Below are 22,381 nucleotides of genomic sequence, written 5' to 3' on the forward strand. Positions count from 1 at the left end.
AACTGGATCGCGATCCGCCATTTGGCCATGCCTGGCCTATATGTTTTATTCTTTATTATCTGCGATGCAATCGTGTTAGCAGAATGGGACATTGTCGGGGTGATTGTCTTGATCGTCCCGTAAGGTTATTGAGTGTGCTCCACGCTGTACGGCTTGAGTGCGAGAGATCGATAGATTGAATGGTCTCTGTCCAGCGTTCTTTTCTTTTTGCATCGAGTCTTTCCAGAAGAGCCTTGGCCGCTGGAGATGTTGTTTGAATATCTGGAGATCTAAGAAAAGATTGGTAGAGGCGCTCGCATTGTGTATCCCAACACGGAGTGTAGTTGTTTCTGCGACCGCGAGGGATGGCTTGTTTGCCACATGCTAAAATTATGCAATCTTGGTTCATAATTTTTGTAGAATTTTGTAGCTTTTGACAATTTCGTAGCTATTGACGTCCACACTTCATTCAATTTCTAAGTCCGAAGGGAATTGTTTGACAAGACTCAAGTTCACCTGCCTTTGGATTGATCCAGCTAGTGAGTAATTTTGAGCAGGGCCGGATTTACCAATAGGCTAGGCAGGCTGAAGCCTAGGGCCTCAACGTCCAGTGGCTTCGAAATTCAGTTTTGAAGCTTGTAATTTTTTTACAAACTTGATAAGTTTAAACCTTACCTAAAGTATATGTATATCAAGCTTTTCAGAGTAGAAAATTCTATACACAACTGGTTTCAACCACGTTGTAAACAGTCCTTATGACGTCGTTTGCATCATAATAAAGAGCATTCTGTGCATTGAGAGTGACAAACTTAAACAGGACAAAAGCGAGAAAAAAATTGGTAGCCTAGTCCTACTCTATTTGATGGCTGTAACTATTTCTTATGTCCTCGTAAATAAACTTTACAATTATTGTAACGGTTGTTTGATCAAAGAAATTAAAAGCAGAACTGCCTTAACTAAATTTTTATTCTTTTAATTCAAAATTTGCACCCATGAATGTGGAAAATGAAAAGAACGAAGAGTTTAATGCACTCATATTTTTAACATTAAGCAATGACATGTGATGTTGTTTAGAGAGAAATTCTGAGCTCAAAAAATATGGAGGGGCCTCACAAATGGAGTAGCCTAGGGCCTCTCATGGTCTAAATCCGGCCCTGATTTGGAGTCACTAGTCTGTCTGCGCTATGGCGGTGGGTCTCCTGGAGGATATTGATGGTCCATCTTGCATACATCCTTGGAGGATAGCTCCAAGGTCCATCTTGCTTCATCAGGAAGGTATATGGGCTCCCATTGTTGTAATTGCTGGTTGAAGCATTTGTTTAGAATAATTTGTTGTGATGTTTTTATCATTTAGATTTCTATTTCTCGTGAAGCTAATAACTTTACAATTGTTTTATCAATATTCATATTGAGGTGCGGTCGATAAATATCCGCTTGCGAATGCGTGGTTTATAATGATAGCTCATATGGTCGACCCTGCTCACAAATTAAACTCAACATATTAAGCCCATCTCGGGATCGAACAATTTTTGAAAGATACTAAATTGTATCGTCATTTGAAATTTAACCACAGTCATCTTGTTGCGTGTTTTAATTCTAATTCTTGCTGCTTTACTTTATTCATTTTATTAGTATGTTTTTGTGTTGTGCCATCGTTGCTGAACAGGTTGTGTTAACCTGTTTTAGCCACCTTGATAAAGTCAGTCGTGCTGACTGACGAAACGTCGAAAATACAAAAAGCTAGTTATCATCTTTAACATCAGGAGGTAACCTAATAAATAGTCTCCAGAAGAACACAAATTACTTTAATTATCAAATGCCTAGTGAACGGTCTCTCTCTGTTTTTATGACGCTTTTTTACATAACTTCAAGCAAGTGTTGAAAATTGGGCTAATTGACTTTTTTTAAATTCAGAAATTAATAGGATTCCGGATCGAATTGTTAAGCGTGGACGACTGTACTCACATAGTCAGTGGCGTAACCAGATCCAGTTTTTTTTTATGTCAATGGATATTTGCTGGCTAAAACAATTGTTTTGAATACATATTGTGCAATGTTGATCGTAGGTTGTTGCTCCTCGTGAAGCTAATATAAAAAATAATTGAAGAAGTAAAGTTAAAATAATTTTACTAATTTGCATATTGAAGCACGGTGTGTAAACACCCTTTTATAAATGCGCAATCTATGTGATACATGGTCGACCCTGCTCACAAATTAAACAAAACTAATCTTCAAAAAAGAGGGTTTTTGAGAAAGGAAGAGTCAGTAGCCAACAGTTGAACCTTGTATGTGCTCATAGGCAGAGGTGGACATTCGCTACTTTAAAAATCTCTAATAATGATTCTTTTTTTTCTATTTTAAATTGAAAAGTAGCCGAAGGTCGACTGAAATAAATGTCTCGCCTCTTCGCTACCTTGGGAAAAAAGTGGCGTCGCTATAGGCTACTGCAGCAGCTGCTCCAACAAAAATTTAGCACAGCTGCTGCTACCAAGAAAAGTAGCGCACAAGTAGCGGCGCTACAAAACTAGATTAAAACAAAAAATTATCACAAAAAATAAATTTAATGGAGAGGTCCATGTTAAAAAGGAACGTTTATATACCACAACATCGTTGTGGAAACCTACATCAACTTCTACATGTCTTTGCTTGGAGAAAGAACAAGCTTCTCCCAAAAATCTTGAGTGTATTTTGTTTTTACATTTTAGTCACTGCACTGAATGTAAACATCACAGATGTTGTTACAAAAAACAGCACTAAAATTACCCGATAATTATTTTATGTTCACAATGGACAACACAGCAAATAATGCACATGATGATGTAGACAGTTACCTATGCAACTACATTTTGAAGATCGATTTATGGACATCGCCTGCATGATCATCGAACCATGTTTGTAAATAATGAGCAGTAGTGTTCTTCTTTAGAGTCATAACTTCTTTGCATAGTTCATATTTTCCAGGTGGCCTTTGGAAGAAAACCATTCAGATTATAATGTTTCTAACCTAGGAGCCACTTTAAAGAACCACTCACTGACTCCAACACCATTCGTCATAGCACATGACTAGGGAACTGTGTTCCGAAATCTAGTGTAATTTGATATTGCCAAAAAGAACCCGCAGCATCAGGCTATAACAGATCGTTTGAATCTACACTGTAAAATAATGTTTCTAGTTCTAATGTGTCTGCTTGCCAAATTAATTAAAAACACTTCATAATGTTTTTGTACCACAATTGTTTTCTCTTTTTGGAACATCTGACAAAACATTATTTGTCATGGAGTTGCTGCAACAACAAGCAATGTTGCTGCTCAAGGAGATATTTGGTTAAGCAACCAAGCTGCGGTGGCTAAATCGGATGCACACAAGCTCCACAGCAATAAATGAAAAAGTTGCTAAACCCCGCAGACGGAACTTCTTGTGAATAACTACTGTAATGCTTGCATGTTCAAATATTGTTGATTGACAGACCTTAAATCTATATTGTACAGCTAAGGCAAATCTATAAACACATCCAACAACAGTAGGCTATGCCACATATGCAGTTTGACTACACATTTTCAATAATTGACACATTGCCTTTAAATATATTTATCATTAACCGTTTCGTTGAATTTAATGTGGAAGTTGATTGTATCAAGCCCGGAATAACTTTTTCTACATAATCAAAAGAAAACGAACACATGGAAAACAGCGCCTCACTTTTCTCAATAATCTCAAGGATCATCTACAAGTTCCAAACGCAACAATTTTTAATACAGCTAAATAGGCTACTTTGATAACTGAAACAAATTGTGCATGAACGCCTAAGCCTGGAACAGGCATGGCACACAAAGAGAGAGCTGTTTACTTTGACTAGTTTTACAGAACTTTTTAGGAATTGATTGTCAAAAATTATTACTTCAAAAATAAAACACCACATAATGTAAAACTCATTTTACCATCAAGATAAGAATGAACCATGTTAAGAGAAATAAAAATTTGAGCAAAAAATAAAAGAAATCAGCCACAATCCAAAAGACAATTAAAGATATACATCGCAGCACAGGATAGCCTTGGGGCTATTAGCGGCTAAGAAGTGAACAGCAACGTGATCACTGGCTGAGTTGGCTGCGGGTCTGCTCAGGCGACAACCTGAAGCTTTGTTGTGCAACAATGGGATGTTCAGTCGTTTTTACAATCAATGAGCTTCGGAGAGAACATCTCGCTCCGTTTTTGGTTGAATTTGTTGTTGAGCTACTGCAGCGATTATTTCTAGTGAGGATGGTTTGAGAGAAACCGATCAAATTGAGGCTTAGTCGTCATCCCAACTAATGTTGAGAGGTATTAGAGATCATGGTTCGATTCCAAAGCAAGGCAGTTCTAAGCAGATTATAATTTATTGCAAACAAGTACAACTATTATGCTTGACGGGAAAAGTTTAAAGCCAAACCATATAATTATTTTTGAAATGTATTTATTTTATACAGAATCTAAACATTTGCGGTTTGAGGCGTCAGGTTGTCGAAATGAATCGTGAAAATTTAATTTACAGGAGTGACGTAATTATGCAGCTCTCACAACCAGACTTGGACAACTAGAATTTTTGAAGTCTTTCGAAATTAGATTATAATTATAATTAGAATAATTTAAGCTTTTAAAAATTAAACTAGGATCAGAATTAGAGCTACCCAAGATTTCACAAATTAGAGTAGAATTTAAACTAGATTAGAATTAGTTGGACGCAGTTGTCACATATCTTGTTTTAGTTGGATAAAAACGCCAATGTAGCAACTCGGGATCAAAGTGTCATTCCACCATCACAGCTCCAAAACCACTTACGTCATAATATACATTGTAACGTCAGTGAATTGATGAGTTAATCGAACTTTTCATAACTTTGCTGCTCAAGGGATGGAATGACCAGGGCCCACAAGAGGGGGGACAACCGGTGCATTGCACCGGGGCCCGGTGAGTTCAAGGGGGGCCGACAAAATGTCTAAATTCTCGCGATAAAAAGATTGATTTCAACGATTTTGCATAAAATATTGTTTTTATATTAGTTCCGTATGTTGAATGGGGCCCCCTTATGGGTAGCCTAGGCCATGCCCTTTTTTTAAATTACAGAATTTTCAATTTTTTGGTTTAGGGGGGGGCGACAAAATGTTTAAATTTGCGTGCTCAGGTCGATTTTGCATAAAATATTGTTTTTTTTATATGAATATCAGTTTTGTATTTTGAATGGGCCCCCTCATGGGTAGGCCTATGCCCTTTTTTAGAACAACAATATTTTCATTTTTTTGCGTTCAGGGGGCCAATAAAATGTTTTAATTTGTGTGTTAAGGTCAATTTTGCATAAAATTTTTTTAATATTTTGAAGTTGGTATTTCTTAATGTCATGAACAATAGCAATGCATTCATCCTAAGTTTGCTGCCCTGGTCTCTGCAGATTTCAAGGTCAGAAATGGTATTGTATGTTAATGTAAAGCTGTAAGCACACATATGCAATGCTATGTCAGCCATGTCGGATAGTATTGCAATTTTTCTCTTCGAAATGGCTGATTTTACCCACTTGTTGCCATAGTTATAATCAGGTGTTGCCAGAGTTAGGAAGGGTTAGAGTTAGGAAAGGTTAGGGTTTTGATCTTTGCCCAGGACTAAAAAAAATATCCAAAATACAAGTTTTTGTTTTCAACAGCTATAAACTTTTTCTCAAATTAGGGCAGAATTCCATATCTGACAACGCTATTGAGGCTATATTTACACTATGTAGTGTTTTAGTATTTTACAGCATTTTATCTTTGTGTATAACTAGTGTGTATCTGTGAATTTAAAGTTATATTTACAATAGTGCATTGTTTGTGAAATAATGGAGTGTTAATACTTTAACCTAATTTATCCTTTGTAAGAACGCACACCGCAAATTTTGCTTGTGATTGGTGAGATATCACGCGACATGTCGCGCTGGGGGGCCCAGCAGCAACATCTGCACCGGGGCTCGCCAGGGCTCTTGGAGGCCCTGGGAATGACACTTTGATCTTGATCGTTTTATTGCATTTTCTTTGTATAACGTTGATAAGAGCGCAGTATCCTTCCATTTGCCAAAAACACTGTCTGGACAAACTAAACTTTTTAGCAAAACTGGAGATTGAATAAAAACTACAATTAGAGCTATCAAGTTTTTATCGAATTAAATTAGAATTACCGACATTTTGCTCTAATTTATCGAATTAGACAACTAGAATTATCTAGTTGTCCAAGTCTGGTCACGAACAAATATCGTTGGGTTACGTGTATGCATTCGCGTAGACAGGAAGTTTAGGGGGTCCAGGAGTTACTTTTAGATCCGGCCACGAGAAACTTTCAAGGCCAACAAAAATCTTTATGTTTCTTTCTAATTTAAAATTCATTCATTCATAGCTTGTCACGCCAGTGTCGGAGCCAGGTGAGAGCATTGTTTGTGATGTTTTTGAGGTCGTTGTCATCACATGAAGGGCTAAGGGGGCAGTTGGTGAGGATGTGCTTCATCGTCTGATTGTCTAGGCCGCAATCACACGTTGGGTCAGGAGTCATCTTCCATCGGAAAAGATTGCTTTTATTTCTCCCGACTCCGCAGCGGGCTCTGTTTAGGTAGCACCACTCTCTTCTCTCAAGGGTGGGAGTTTGTTGTAGACTTTCGGAAGGACTTGGGATGGCAGGATGTTGTGTCTTATCGGGCTCAGAAGTCCACATTTCTAGTCGTGCAGCTGTCGCGCTGGTGTGCTCCAATGGGCCGACTTTGATGAAGCTCTTGCGTGACTCTGTCTTGTTAAAATACGTTGGTGTTCATGAAGAGGGTGGCGTTGGTCGGATATTTGTTTTACTCTTTCCTTTTGTGTAGCGACCTCTTCGTATATGAGGTGGAGCTATAGTTGCTAAGTTATAGAGGTCAGCGATTGGTGTTGGACGGAGTGTGCCAGTTATGATTCTACATGCTTGGTTTAATTCGGAGTCAATTACTTTGGTGTGGCTTGACCTAGCCCATACTGGAGCGCAGTATTCAGCGGTCGAATAACAGAGAGCCAGTGCTGTTTGCTTCAGTGTGTGCTCATCTGCTCCCCAGTTTGAGTTTCCCAGCTTTTGCAAAAGGTTATTGCGAGCAGATAATTTTTTCTTAAGCTTCAGTAGGTGTGTCTTATAGGATAGGGTCCTGTCCAGTGTTATGCCAAGGTATACAGGAAAGGGGGTATATTGTAAAGCAGTGTTTTCCCAATTGATGATAAGTTTTTGGCTAACCTTATGATTGTTCAAGTGAAAGCATGTTACTTGGGTTTTGGAAGGGTTTGCATTTAGGCTCCAGTATTTGTAATATGTGGAATACTCGGAGAGTGCTCCTGTTAAGGTCTTTTCTATCACCGAGAAGTTTTTTGATCGGGTAGCTAGGCAGAGGTCGTCAGCATAAATGAAACGACGTACGTTGGGGGGTTTTGGTTGATCGTTGGTGTATATGTTAAATAAGATAGGTGCAAGGACAGAGCCTTGCGGCAGGCCATTACGTTGGGTTCTCCATCGGCTTTTTCAACCATTCATCTCAACAAAAAAACGTCTATTTGTTAGAAGTGATTGAATAGCTTGGTTGATTGTGGGGTTTTTGATGACTTGATCCAGTTTAAGAAGCAAGGCCCTATGGTTGATGGTATCATAAGCGGCAGATAGGTCTACGAAGACCGTTCCAGTGGCGAGTTTCTGTTCGAATCCATCCTCTATATATTGAGTTAGGTTTAATACTTGACCACAACAAGAGCGCCCTGGTCGAAAACCTGCCTGGTCATGTGTTAATTTAAAATAAAACTCAATGATTCGTCATCATTCAGCCTTCGAGTGTTCAACGCACAAACGTTTCGACATTTCGAACTAATTTCATTTCGATTCTTTCTTTAGTTTTGTTTCATTTTGTTTAGATCTTACGTCATCATCTTGTAGTGATGTCATGATTCGGTCGTCATTGATTTGTTGATTTTCAACTTTCCGGGAAAGACCATGTGGAAGCAATTTGGTGTCGTCATGTTACTGGTGCTGTGGCAACAACCGGTGAAAGGTAATTTGTTTTTTAATCTTGTTTGGAGATTTACTAAAGTAGATTTTGATTTGATTTAAGCAAGTTTGTTTCGCACAAACTTAGTAAATGACCGTTCACCATCACCAATGGCAAGCATTATTTCAAGTTATTATCTTATTGAGATGATCTTTATGTTTCCCTCAGCATTGATGACCTAAAATGATTGTACACCTGGTCCACACCTTGATGTTACTTGATGTTTATATTGTTTTGACACTCAGACCACTTTACATTATTTGTCTTCGATAAGGGCATGCACTCGGGTACATCAAAGAAGGTGCATTGTTTACGTCGGCACTGCGTCATCTGAAATCAACGTTACTAACGCTAATCAAGTTTTTGTGCGTTCTTCTCCGTTTCTCTGTATTTTTTTTGTGTATCTGCATATTTCTGTGTGTTTCTATGTACTTCCATGTGTTTTTTGATGTTTTTCTGTATTGTTTGGTGTTTTTGTGCATCTGCGTATTTCTTTGTGCATCTGCGTCCATTCACTGAAAGCCGCAAAAAAACTTCTTTTAAGCAACTTCGCATGAAGCGTGGTACGTACTTGAGCAAACTTTTGATCAAATTTTACTTTTCATTTTTGTTTTTGACGTGTAGCAACCGGATTGGCTGGTTACGTTCGCCTAGCTGATTGGCTGATACAAATTAGTTTTAAAAATTTATTGAAAGCAAACAGGAAAGCTTCTTGAATCGCTTTGGATGTTCTTCAATGAAAACCACGTCATAAGAAATAACAAAACCCGAAGTTTCGAGAAGTTTTTTGTCACAAACCGTCAACCTAACTACATTCCAGATAGTGGCGTGATGCTGCAGTTCATTGTTCGTATTTTCAACTCACAAAAACTTTGCAAAGTTATATTAACATATCATTGATAGCTCGTTCTTATTTCAACTGAAATGTAACTGACTAATTAATATTTCGTTGTTTGGCAATAATTGTTTGAAAACTTTTCGTTTGTTCTAAATGCTATCACCGATGCAAGTTCAGTGGAGCATGTCAGAGTGAATTGTGTTCGTTGTCTGTAAATTATTCCATTCACTATTAGTCGCTGCATGTAACGCAGCTGCGTTGCTCAAACGCACATCTCGAGAATCGAACCAGCGCCGCTTGATCTGTTTTTCGTATATAAAACCGAGCGCCCAACCGACTGCGCCATGAAAGCAAATAATCGTAAAAACTCTAAAACTTGAAAGCAACAACTAGTGCAGGAAATCGTTTTACTTTGAAAAGATTGCTGCCTTAAATAATAATTTCAAAACAGTGAAATCATCTAAATGTGAATAGTGGAGTGTAGTTTATCAAGGCGGGTCGCTTCTGAAGTGAGGAAGCTTTCATGCTGTTATTTGGAACACTGATGAAGAAGTGACGCGCTAGGTCATTCCAAATTAGGTTAATCTGGTTTAGTTGCCTCCAGTTCATCTGTTTTGATTACAAACTTAACAAAATTATAAACATAATCCGCATACCGCTGGGTCGGGCAAGCCGATTAATTAGAAGCTCGATCGTATTTGTCGAAAATAAAAACTTGAATTCTGCAAATATTCTGCAAATAAAAACTGCGAAATTAAAACTTTAATCCAATTAAACTTCAACTTAATTTTGACGTTGAAAAAGATGAAAGGAGAAAAACATTTTCAAACGAATCAATTGAAACTCACCAGGCAACTTGTGACGTAACAATCCACAATCAATCTCACTTTTGGTCGTTAATTTGTAATTTGCTTATTTTTCCAATCAAATTAATTTGTGAATAAATTTTTAATTGAAATTGATATATATTGTAAAATAAATGAAATTGTAAAATTAGCATTTTTTTTCGCAAGAATTTTAGCTTTCAAATCGTCGTTTCCTGATCGTTACAATGATCTCTGTTTGTCATCTTTTGAACCTCTATGAGGTTGAGAGGTCATCATATTTTTCATAGGTTCATAATTTTCCCGCTCTTTTTCAAAGTGATCAGCAAAGTGTTTGCTCTCCAGGTCTAAATATATAAGTTGGAATCAAGGAAAATTTAGGCCTGGAGAATAGCTAGATTTGTACATATTGAGAAAGGAATTTAATTGTGGTCATTTTAGTGGAAAAATTGTCAAAATCGATAAAGAACTCCCGGAGAAGGGACAATTCAAAGAAACCTTGATTTAGCCTAGCTAGTAGCTACAGTATATAGGCCTACCAGTGAATTCGGCAGCCTATTTGTTACTTGCATATTCTGAGTTGGATCGCTCATAGATAGCCACTTTTGTTATTGAATTTGATGTACTTTGATTGATGGACTTTGATGACAAAGTAAAGAGAAGTCACAAGAAATGTTTTTGTCGTTTTTATATTCCACCCAACCGTAGTCAACCTTCATTTTCACTCAACCAAGTTCAAATCCTACCCAGGCTTGATGCTGCAATCATCGACTCAAAAGAATGTTGTTTATGGTTACCAAATCAAATTTTTAAAGAATTGAATCTGGACTGTTCATTGTACTGTATGTTACAACCCCGTTTTTGTTTAATTTTGTTTTGTTGGCCAATAGTTTGTAGATCTGCGCAATTTTGAATTTATAGGAATGTAATCAGCTCGATCTGACTGATTTTATAATTTTTGCCTAATTTTTATATTTTATGACGCAACAATAATATTTTTGAAAATTTGACCTTTCAAGCTGTTCCTTCTCTTGTTTTTTCTATTTTTGTTTCCCCATGTTACAGTAATAATTGATGTCTTAATTAGGCTACTTGATCCATTAACTGCAACAGACCACATTTTGTTTTCAAAGCTGCATATGTTTAATTGTGTAGCATTTTAATCTAATGCATTTGTTTTAATACAACCGTTTTAAACTGAAATTAAATGATTAAAGTTTGTCTGAATAAAAAGTAGTAGGCCTACATCAATTACAGATAGGCTAATATTCACTAATCACCTTATACGTTATTGCGCTCAATTGTGTCTTTGTTTTTTTCCACAAGTCGTGCGGTCACGCTGAACCGGTTTCCTTAATTTTTTATCTTTTGGGGGGTCTTCTGTGACATCACAATTCATTTTTTAACTTGCCTATGAAGACTCAAAGTAAAAAGTTCAAGAAACTTGTAATTTTTTTTTTTTTAATTTCTTTTCAATTTTATTTTTAATTGTTGGCGCAAACACGTAGTGAACGGCAAACTAACAAAAGGGAAACTGGAAAAATAACTAAAACGTAATTTACCGCTGCTTGACATTTGTCACATTAAGAACAGGGAAGCAGCTGACTCGATGACTCATATAGTCTTTCGCTGCTTCCTGTCTGTTGTGGTACCTAGATGGCTATGGTGCTATTCTATTCATGTTGTGTATAATTGTACCGTGCTATTGCTGCAACAGACAAAATAAAAGTTTTCTCTCTCTCTCATCTCTGCAAGCTTTTGATGCATGAACTCAGAAGCTACAAAAGAGCAATTATTCTTCAGCGTCATCGTTCCAGACTCAACTTCCGTTCCACCAAGTGATCTTTGGTCTGTTCCTATTTAGCGCTACACTCGCAGAAGTAGCGTAGAATCCGTGTAGTGCTTGAATGACAGAGGCCCATGTGGAGACGGTTGAGACTTTCCCACCTACGTCGTGGAATGCGAGTGCTGCGAGTGCTGACATTAGGAAGCGACTTCTATTTTCATTGTCCGCCCAGTCAGCGGAAGAAATGCGTTACTTATAACAACCATTTCAAAAATGTTTCTTCGGATGCGTAACCGAGTGGCGAGAACGTTTGCGCGACGTTCAAAAGGACGTGGGTTCCACACCGCCTCGAGCACTCGGCTGTGTCTCGGCAAAGACACTTAATGGCATGCCAAATAATAATAGGTGCAGCTGACTCGATGACTCTGTGACATTTTGCTTCTTCTTGTTGTTTGTTGCATCGCATCTGTCATTGCAGCGTGTTGTTTGTTGCCGCACAATGATTATTATTATTATTTCGTTCCGCCTGATTGGCCGAAGGAACCCGCACATCTGTCTGAGGATCCTTCAATCTTCATCCTGCTGAGTTAAAGTTAACGACCTGTGTGCACTCTTTAAACAATGATGACGCTTTGGTAAATTTTACTAAAACAATTGAACCTCCACCTTACTTTGATGTAATGAGTAACAACCACTCTCTACCACCCTCCACAGGCTGCCACATCTACGAGAACGAGGGCCATGACATCAGAAGGAAGAGGCAGGTTTCTACAGAGGCAACGCAAACCAAAGTTCTCAGGAAATATTTTTCAGACTGCCTTCAAAACACAGTGAGTGTCGTCATGTCGACGTCATGACGTGTTTGACGTCATGTTGTGTCGCCGTGACACGGTGTTGATTGTTGAGTAGAAAACTTAGAAAAACATTGGTACCATTTGGCAACCCTCTCACCAACGTCACTCAAGGTAGATTGTTGACGTTCCAATAAAACAATTGATCAATAATGTTTCAGGCCGGAGCCATCTACGACTGGAAGAGCGTGGTGGCCACTAGCGTCTTGGACACGTTCTGGTACGAAGGAAATGACGTCAATGCTTGCAGGTGACAAAACTGCCTCCACAAATTGCTCGCTTTTCATAATCTGACGTCATAAACAATTGATTGCTTGTTTCAGTTTCGAAAATGGTCGCGACACCGCCCCCTGTTGGATATCCCGACTCCCCGCCTACCTCCAGTCAGACTCCCAGTTAGTGGAGGATACCTCCAGATGCATCAATCAATACGCTTTCGATGTGTCCGAAGGAAGAAGTAAGCCAAGCACGTTTCTACCTTGCTTCAACGATAATTAACGTTGCTTTAACGTTTCTCACAAACTGCGGTGATTTATTTATGTTTTCCCTTAGCACCGCAGTCGTGCTAGAAACAGTATGCTGATTATGCAGTCATACTTGTCAATCAACCATCTGCATCTGTGAGAGCAGATCCCCGGAGAACAAATGAAAACTTGATTTTATTTTCTAAAACCAACTTCAACTGTGAAAAACGTTCAGTATTTATTGTATTATTAAAAAATCGGATTTTGTATTTTTAAATAAATTTTTCCGAACATGACTTGCCTTGTGTGAACATATAGACATTTAGAAGAATTAACAACTTTAATCTTTCTATTTCAGGTGAATTTCAAGGCATTCGTCTGATTGATGGTACGTTCGCTGTTTATATTCCCAAACATATTTCTTAATTCCCATCGAATGCAATAAAGTCATTTACATCAATGAGCAGTGTTGTCAGCACATTATTAACGCTGTTAACTTCTTGAGAAACCGCAAACAGCATCTAACAATGTAATGTAACGAATAAATAATTCTCGAGCGATATCGGTAACTAGAACATTTGAGACCCTACATCTCCGGACGTATTTTGCGTGGTGAGAGAAATGTTTTCTTTTGTTTTGAAGAGCCTAAAACAAGAAGAAAAAGACAAACTAGCGAAACAGAGGAGTTCTCGCTTTTATCCCCAAACGTGATGAAGTACATCGCTTGCGTAGAGGAGCAGGTCCAGCTTCCATCAAACAGGGAAGGCTTGGACTTTACATCTCTGGTTGATTTCGTGCAGAGCAGCACGACATGCAGGTTTGAGGAAAACAAATTTCGGCTCTTATTGATTCGTATAAACTTGTTTTACATAAAAATTGCTGTTAAAAAGTCTTGATTCAAAGAAGTTCCACCAAGACTTTAGATTCCATCCATCAGCCATCGCATGAAGTGGAATCTTCGAACAAAGCTTCCAAGCATGACTGGAATGTTATAGTCATTGTTCCAAGTGTTCTGATACTACCTCAATCACTCTTTGATAATAATCTAATTAAACTTAAAGAAACATATTTCCATCTCCACTTAAGGCCGAAAGCTTTGTCTAATTCTAGAAAGAGAACAAATCGTGAAATTGCATTTCAGTCCTGAGTTGTCTGGATGCGGAAATGATGGCAGAGAGATACTTTCACTTGGTGCAGATGTTCCCAGTTGGCCCTACAGATTCCAAGCCCTCATCAAACAGACCTCCCCTATAATCACCGGCATCGCTCGCTGCAACGATTGGGTATTCCCCTTGTCATCTTCCACATATCAACCATCAACAACAAACTCTCCTGCGGATCCCATCACAACTCCTCTTTCAACATCCACATCAAACTTCACGACAACTCCCATTTCAAACTCCACGACAGCACCTACTTCAGCTCCCACGACAGCACCTACTTTAGCTCCCACGACAACTCCTCTAACGAATCTGACCACTACACCGATTTTGGCTTCATCACCATCAACACCAAGTCCAGGAGGTAATTAGCTTAAAAACTCAATTTTTTGTCAACAATTTACTCAAATACCAAACTTACACTTATTTGTTAAAATGACGTCACAAAGCAATTGGCACTTGGATAAAGATTTGTATGTTCGCGCCAATGTTAAACATTTAAATGTGTCAACTTTTCCTCACGGCATTTCGTGGAATTTAGTGAGATTTTGAGTCCACTGCACCTCGCTTCGGTAATCATGACCGCCACATCTTATTATTCTTGTTTAATAATTTTGATCAGCAGCTGCGTTTCAGTTCTGTTCGATATTTATTAGTTGTTCAACTCTTCATGGTCCAACAGTCTCTAGAATCTTTCCAAATAACAAAACTTGAAAATGTTTCCTTGTGAGAATAACCAAGTGGCTTGAACTTCTACAATAATAATTTCTTTATATGGCAACATTGTTGATGGCGTAACAGAGGAGTGCGCGAGGTTGGATCTAGTGGTGGTCTTCGATTCGAGCAGCAGCATTGGAGTGAGGAATTTCAGAAGAGAGAAAATGTTTGTTAAGAATTTGCTATCCGGGATTCCTGTTGGTTTGAATCAAATCAAGGTCAGTAAAAACTTTTAATGCGAATCTGTTTGTGGCAGAACACAGACCTCAATCACTGGCAAACTCCGGTAATTTCTTGTGGATTTTGTTGTCGTATCCAGGCTCACACCCGGTGGTTCAGATTTAGATTAAGTAGACGAGTAGGCAAGGAAGCCAATGTTCACGATTGTGGCGTGCTAAATCTACTTTGTAATAACTTAAAATTCCACTTAGGCTACGATTTTTCTTCTCTGCGCCAAACCGTCACAAAGGCAAACACCGTATAATTATATAATTCAAGTGCAAACAACAATGAAGGGCAACCCAATCACTGGCAAACTCCGGTAATTTTTTGTGGATGTTTTATATAAACTAGGCTATTTGAAAGATCAGTGGCCCAATGCAGACAATGTTAGGATTGCACCCTTTTTGTAGACTACTACTGTAGTCCATATACTGTAGTAAAGCCGATGAAGCGGCCAACTGAAAACCGGTACAAAGCTTAAACTAACTTCTTATCGCAAACTAGAACTTCTTTCATTTCAACTTTAGGTGGCAGGTGTTCGGTTTGATGGAAATCCGAAATACATTTGGAATTTCTTCAACTCTTCGACCAGTGACGCTTTAATGCCAAAAATCAATGACTTGATGTATCACGGTTACGGAACTCGGATAATGAGGGCCCTCTGGAAGATAAGAAAAGAATCATTTGTACCGGCAGGTGGTGATAGAAGAAACGCTCCCAACATGGTCATCCTGATGACGGATGGTCAAACTTCCGACGACCTCGTGTACAGAGCCCCGGTGAGTGAATTGAAACAACTGCCACAAAACAAAGGTCTACAGGAAACGCAGTGCTTGAGAGAAAACTAAAACCATTTTTTCTGACAGTAGACTACGACGTTGCTTGATTGAAGAGGCGGAGAATATATTTGTGTTGCTCACGTTTTGGAAATCGAGCACTGCGATGACCCACTGTGAAATGCAATTTAAATCACTTTATGTCTCATACTGGACTGACATGCAACGAAGCTTATACGTAACATGAAATGTGACGCCAGCAAGCTTGTTCAACAATAAATCAAGGTCTTGTGGAAGTACAAGCTGATCAGTGTCGTGAAGATTATTTTGACCACTTCGGCGCATATACAAAAATACTTTCCGATAAAACCGAAAGTTTTCTATTACAAAGAGAATTGCTGTAGGTTATGACAAAACATTTAGACATTGTAGACATTTTATGACAAAACAATTTTTCAAGCATCCTGAAAAGGTTTGATGTCCATAAAACCCTAACCTGCAGTGGGGTAACTACAGTAGATCCATTCTACAGGGGGATACGGAAAGGGCAACCCTTGGTCACACCACTACCCAAATTTAAAAGTGGATTACGCCTGTCAAGTCCACTGATCCAAAAGGAATGCTCAATCCAATGTTTCGCTCAATGTTTTTTGTTGCAGCCTTTAACAAATTTTAATATTTTTCAGCGGTTTCGAAGAGCAGCGAGGGCCCGACTTGTCGTTATCCCCGTCAATAATTACAACACTGGCAAGATCAATTCCCTTGTGTCGCCACCCAGTGATGAGAACGTTTACTTCATAGAGGAAACGGAAGCGCTTAAATCCACGATCATGAAGATCGCAACCGATGCCTGCCTTGAACAGTGAACTTTTCGTCGCTAATAAAGCTTTACAAGCGTTTTTATATTTAATCGATGACGTCACTGGCGAATTGCGCAACCAGCGCTCACGTATTGAGTTTGACGTCACAAAGTAAACATTATTATATAACTGTAAACTTATCTCTGAAAGTGACCAGGTTATCGCATTCTCGATCGCCAACAACACAGTCCAGTTAGCATAGAAACAGTCAGTATGTTATGAAAGCTTCCATCGGTATTGTGCAACAAATCATGAAAGCGATAGAGCAGCACAGTGCAGTTTGTTTATTTGGCACAAGTTGGCGTGAAATATACAACGACATTGCAGCGTTATGAGGGTGGGCTACATGTAGCGACCAGAAGTGGGCAGTAGCGCGCTACTTTGTTAGTAACAATAGCGCCGCTACTTTTTTCCAATGTTGCGTAGAAGCGCTACATTTGCTCCAGTCATGCTTTCGCTACCCGCTACTTCCAAGTTATAGTGCAAAAAATGAATAGTTTTAAGATATTTTTGAAGGAAACACTGGAGCATAAGAATAAAAATTTCACCTGGAACTTGTTTTCCACAGAACGACGTTGAAAAGGCAGTACAAACGAATGTGGTGCCGGAAGGTGAATGTCATTTGTTTCTAAAGCCATTCTGACTTCACAAGGTACTTGAATAGAGCTTTCGAGTGTCAGCACAACAGAATAGCGGGAGCGCGCACTGCTTTTAACCCGGGTAGCAGGAGCGAGTTACTGTTTATCGACTGGTAGCGAGAAGCAGCGGATGCCCACCTCTGACAGCAACGGCATCTGTAGAGCTGTAGGCGATAATGACGCAACACAATGGGCGAAAGTGTGAGCGATGTTGGTTACTCAGTTTCTAGCAAGAACTCACCAAACGGTTCACATCATAGTTGATCGGTGTATCGTTAAAACAACTTGAAGTATACCACTCACGCATCGGTGGCCACGTCAAAATGGCAACACTGGTCGCTCAAAAGATTCTCAATGTTCAAAATAGAAATTTTGCTACCGCGTCATGCAATGATTAAGTTCAAACAATGACGTCACTGTTGCGTCACTTTTCGTTCCAAACGTAAGCGACGTCATTGCTCTTTCCAATGTCTGGAGGAATACTTGGAGGTTTTGACACGAAGTGGCTGGGGAGGAGGTGGGGAGTCGAACGCAGAGTAGTCGATGAGGAGACTGATGATCGCTCGCTCCAGGGGAACAAACAAATCTAAGTCGCGATCGAACCGCGCCAGAACCTGGTGACGTGACAAGAGAATCAATGAAGCATAACGGAAGGCTACATTGGCCTAAAATTTCCACTGGCATAAGTTTCCTTTTAAGTTTCTAAAGTTGCAGTGAAACCCATATAATGAAAGAAGTATGACGTCAACATAATGATACTTACGTGGGACTGGTATGCTAATGATGACGTGAGGCTGGTAGGCAAATGATGACGTGAGTCTTATATGCCGATAATGATGACGTCAGTCTTGCATGCCGATAATGACGTGAGACTGGTAGGCTAACGGTGACGTGAGGCTGGTAAGCTAATGATGACGTGGCACGGGATACTTACGTTGACAAAGGAAAGGGCAACGGCCTGGATCAGAGCGACAATTCTCATGGTTACAGGTAAAATTCCAATCAGCTGGAGATTGCAGAGGAGGGCAAATATGATGCAGGACTTTGCCTCCCTGAAAATAACATACAGATTCTTAATGATTTAACGTCATAACAATGTAAGTCATTCTTCCACAGATAACTTTGAAATTACTCAAGTTCACAGGTTTTGTTTCATAGAACAAGTTTACACAAATCATAAAAAGACAGATTTGCACAAAGTCATTAGACTTACAATGACAAAGAGAATTTTCTTATGGATTCTTTTGTCCACTGATGCCTTAGCGTCAGAAAGCAATGTTTGATGAGTCTTTCCCCGCATCCGGCCACCATCCCCATGGCGGCGCACAAGAGCAGTGAAGATGGGTAAACAGACCGCGCAATAGCGACACCTAGAAATAAAGAGGTAGCTAGCGGTCATGTGGAAGGGAGGAAACTGTTCATTACATAAGTTTTACAAGTTTAGCATTCTATACTTTATCTTGCCTCTTACAGCATGTTACCTTTCATAATCTTTCGTGTCCGAATTAACTCCTTGAGGATGACAAGAGCAATCCATAGGGGAGTCCACTGCATCAAAGTGGAGAACAAGGATCTTGGGGAGTAGAAAATGAGCCACCAAATGAATGTGGCAAATATCACAGACTGAAACAAAGAAATGTTGCAAGTAGCTGATGACGACAAGCTCAAAAGTGAAATCATAAGAAATATTTTCAATTGAAACCAAAAAAGATTCAATGAATGGATGGAATAATTTCTCCGCAACAACATTCCAACAATCGGAAAACTTTGGCAATCTCGGTGACCGGCCCTGCCTCAAAAGCCTCTACAAGTATGCAAAACTATTAGAAATAACATATCAAGGCTTTGTCAGTCCGAGGATAAAGATTCAAAACCAAGCCAAACAATTGGCTTGCTTACCCAAATCTTTGAGCAAGTTACACGTAATCTTGAAAATTCCAATCGTGAAAATTCATGAAAAAAATGCCTTTCTACCAATGATTCATAGAATTACGAGATGACCAACTGCCTGACAATGACAAGTGAAGTGTAGGTATAACAAAAATGCTGTTTAGAAAAAAGGATTAATGAAATTGGTAAAGTAGCGTTGATCAAAGCTTGCTGTTGAAAACTAACCTGAAATTTGAAGTTGCACAAAATTGATGTGAAACGATTTTTAATTATGCCACCTTGTAATGAGATTGTAAGTTTACTTTCAAAACTTAAACTAAACAAAAAAACTTAAAGGCTTAGAAAAGAAATTTCATGCGTAGAACAAGTTAAATTAAGTTGTATGTCTGAGATAAGTTAAATTTGCAAGTATTGAGATGGTTTGACGAGTGGATGACAAAATTGCTTTGAATTAATTTTGAAATTGTGCATGACCAAGTTTCGGGTAGCTTGTTACTGGAAAAAAAAATATATATCCGAAAAGTTTTAAAAAACATCTGGCAACACCTTGATTTAACACACCCATTGCATGAATATAGCTCTACCATTGTTTTGTGATGTTAAACCCATGTCCAGTGACATCACCAACCTGAGAGTTAGCGAAAGGTGACAACGGAGATTTCCCACAACAGGCATGAACCAACACTCCACCAGCAAAGCAGCAAATCATCGAAGCGAGCCATGTTGCCAGTGGTTGAGACCGCGCCGTCGAAGACACTTCGAGAATACAAACAAATCATTTCATGAAACACTGTTAATTACATTAGCATATACAACAAATGAAATTGTTCCATCAGCACTACATATTTGTTTCATAAATTGTTCTTGAGTAATCTATTATACAGTCTAAAACCTACTACTGCAATTCGAAATTGAGTGAAACAGGTTTTGCACACAAAAAGTTTTTTTTTCTGTAAAACTCACTGACCCCAGTGTTGTTTGACTCCACCAATAACAATGCAGTAATGTGCAATTTCACATGGTAAAAGAAACGGAGATGCCAGAAGTAACTCCATCTGACCAGCGAGATTTTCAATTACTTCGATCATGGCTGTAAGGTTGTTTATTAATCAAACGACTAAATCAATGGCATAGGACAGAACACGTGCAACTTTCCCCTATGTGTGTTTTACTGCTAAGCCTTAGGCAAGCAGGCGAGAATCTGAATAAAATATCACATGTCAGATATCACATTCTTGGGATGAACTTGTAAAACGTGACCTTGTAGCCCTGAACATGGACTCTGCCAACCCAATAAATCGCGAGGTATGGAGGGGAAGACTTCGTTCTTGACAAGACAGACAGGCCACACCTTCGACATGAGGATTAATTCATGGCCTGTATAATCAAAATTGGTTGTTGATGATGATGAGATATATCATTCTGCTAAAAAATATCATACTTACCTTGATGAGTCCTGTAAGTTTTATAAGTGTGCAAAAGCTTGAACTACTGATATCAACCTATCCATTTAGGTTTACGGTTCAAAGGCTTTGTTTGTTGCTGATGTTGTGCCAGTGATTTACTATGTTGCCATAAGTGGACTTGAAGGAGCCCTATCCTTGTAGTGCATAGCTTAATGTGTGTTATATCAAATAATAATACATAACTTTTTTTGTCTTTTACACTTTGAGAACTGATTTAGGGTGCTGAATCCGAGTATGAGCTAGGATTTCAACCAAATCAGATTTTTGAGATATGATATTTAAAATACCGTTAGGTTACTTTAATATTACAAAAAGTTACGGTACATACTTGACGTTGCATTTACTGTACCACCAATATGCAGTGCCATAAGCAACATCTGCTTAAGTACGGTAATTGTGTTATAGAATTAGTTAAATTTGCAAATATAACAGTGTCTTCAAACTAATATGTGTCAAAAATTTATCAGCTTGACTTAAATTTATAGGCCTACTGAGCGTCTTTAAGTTGCACACACTCCACAAACAAACAGACTTATTAGGATGGTACAGTAGGAAAAAACTTTATTGCCATGACAAGGGTGGCAATTAACTATGATAACAAGTAGGACTACAATTCCTGTTTCTGACAAACCGTAAGCCATTGATTAATCTTCAAGACCACAGCCTAGTTACCATTGCACATAATTAATACAGCCCAGTCTAACTATTCTATACAGACTAAGAAAACCTCATTGCTATGGTATCAAATGACAATGTACAAACTTTCCTCAGGATCATAGCTTAATTACCAAATGTACAAGCCCAACCTTGCGAGGTATGCTCAATTTAAAGACGCCCAGCCTATTACCGTAGCCTACTGAAATAGTATTAAGCCTTGCCCACAAGTTGTAGCTCAATGCAGACCAATATAATTAACCAAAACTACCAGTAGGCTACTTATTTTCAGCTTCTAAAAAAATAAATTCTACTTCTCCTCAGCAATTTTTATTATTTGCAGAACAACCTGAAATACGCTATGTATCTCAAATTGTTATCCACACAAACAACCAAGCACGTGCAGATCTGAGTGAGAAGACGACTTCAATAAAAATCTTTATTTTTCGCTTCATTGCATTTCCATGGCGACAGAATTCGTTTTGTTAGAATATAATTAAATTTTGTAAGGAATTGTTTCATCATAATCACAAATTAAACAGAATCAAAGTGAAAATAGTGAAAAAAATATTTCAATCAATCAAAAAATAAAGAGCCCAAAATGTAGATACTAAACTCATGTTCAGCAAACAAACGTTTCGAAAATTATACTGTCTTCATCTTCAGTGGCTTTGTAAACAACGTTTATAACACTGAAGATGAAGACAGTATAGTTTTCGAAACGTTTGTTTGCTGAACATGAGTTTAGTATCTACATTTTGGGCTCTTTATTTTTTGATTAGATTAACCAGGCGTTCCAACCATTTTGCTCCTATATTTGAATCAATTTTAAGATATTAACGTCTACCCTTTAAACGTTTAAAGTGCGTGTTAATTTGAACCTTGTGGCCTTTACGCCCATTTAAGATTAAAAAGTGTCGCAATTTTCTTTTTTTATTTGCTGGCGCGAACATGTAGGCTAAAGAGTGATAAAGTAAACACACGAATTTGGGACGAATAAAAGGAAAAGATAACGAAACCAAATGGTTTAAACTTCAAAATATGAATCTATAGAACAGTTAAAACAAAGTAGACAGTATCACACTACTAGATCAGAAAAATCAATTTATTATAAATTAAATGTTTTATTACACTACGCATAGCCTACTATTGGATCATCAGTTAAATCATAAGAAGATTTGATGAAAAGTTCGATAACGAAGTTT

At 38.4% G+C, this 22,381-nt stretch overlaps 2 protein-coding genes across 3 annotated transcripts; one reads left to right on the top strand and one right to left on the bottom strand.

Annotated features, from left to right (window-relative positions):
* Positions 1–1,149: 1,149 nt before the first annotated feature.
* LOC145770020 (uncharacterized) lies at positions 1,150–16,672 on the top strand. The gene is made up of 11 exons (XM_082581600.1): positions 1,150–1,254; positions 7,897–8,033; positions 12,193–12,308; positions 12,491–12,579; positions 12,653–12,786; positions 13,152–13,181; positions 13,436–13,610; positions 13,935–14,317; positions 14,755–14,888; positions 15,420–15,671; positions 16,355–16,672. The coding sequence occupies exons 2-11, from the start codon at positions 7,976–7,978 to the stop codon at positions 16,532–16,534; spliced, it is 1,551 nt and encodes a 516-aa protein (XP_082437726.1). The 5' UTR covers positions 1,150–1,254; positions 7,897–7,975; the 3' UTR covers positions 16,535–16,672.
* A 125-nt stretch (positions 16,673–16,797) lies between these two features.
* LOC145770021 (trimeric intracellular cation channel type B-like) lies at positions 16,798–21,546 on the bottom strand. 2 transcript variants are annotated; one of them, XM_082581602.1, is made up of 6 exons: positions 20,502–21,546; positions 19,685–19,812; positions 18,648–18,789; positions 18,380–18,536; positions 18,101–18,218; positions 16,798–17,780 (listed from the first exon to the last, which is right to left on the bottom strand). In XM_082581602.1, exons 2-6 carry the CDS (start codon positions 19,763–19,765, stop codon positions 17,619–17,621), a joined length of 660 nt encoding a protein of 219 aa, XP_082437728.1. In that variant the 5' UTR covers positions 19,766–19,812; positions 20,502–21,546; the 3' UTR covers positions 16,798–17,618. The 2 variants fall into 2 exon arrangements, with proteins under 2 accessions (XP_082437728.1, XP_082437727.1); XM_082581601.1 differs by lacking the exon at positions 20,502–21,546 and adding an exon at positions 20,024–20,378.
* Positions 21,547–22,381: the final 835 nt, after the last annotated feature.

Source organism: Aplidium turbinatum, chromosome 5 (assembly GCF_918807975.1).
Source record: "Aplidium turbinatum chromosome 5, kaAplTurb1.1, whole genome shotgun sequence".
Classification (NCBI taxonomy): domain Eukaryota; kingdom Metazoa; phylum Chordata; class Ascidiacea; order Aplousobranchia; family Polyclinidae; genus Aplidium; species Aplidium turbinatum.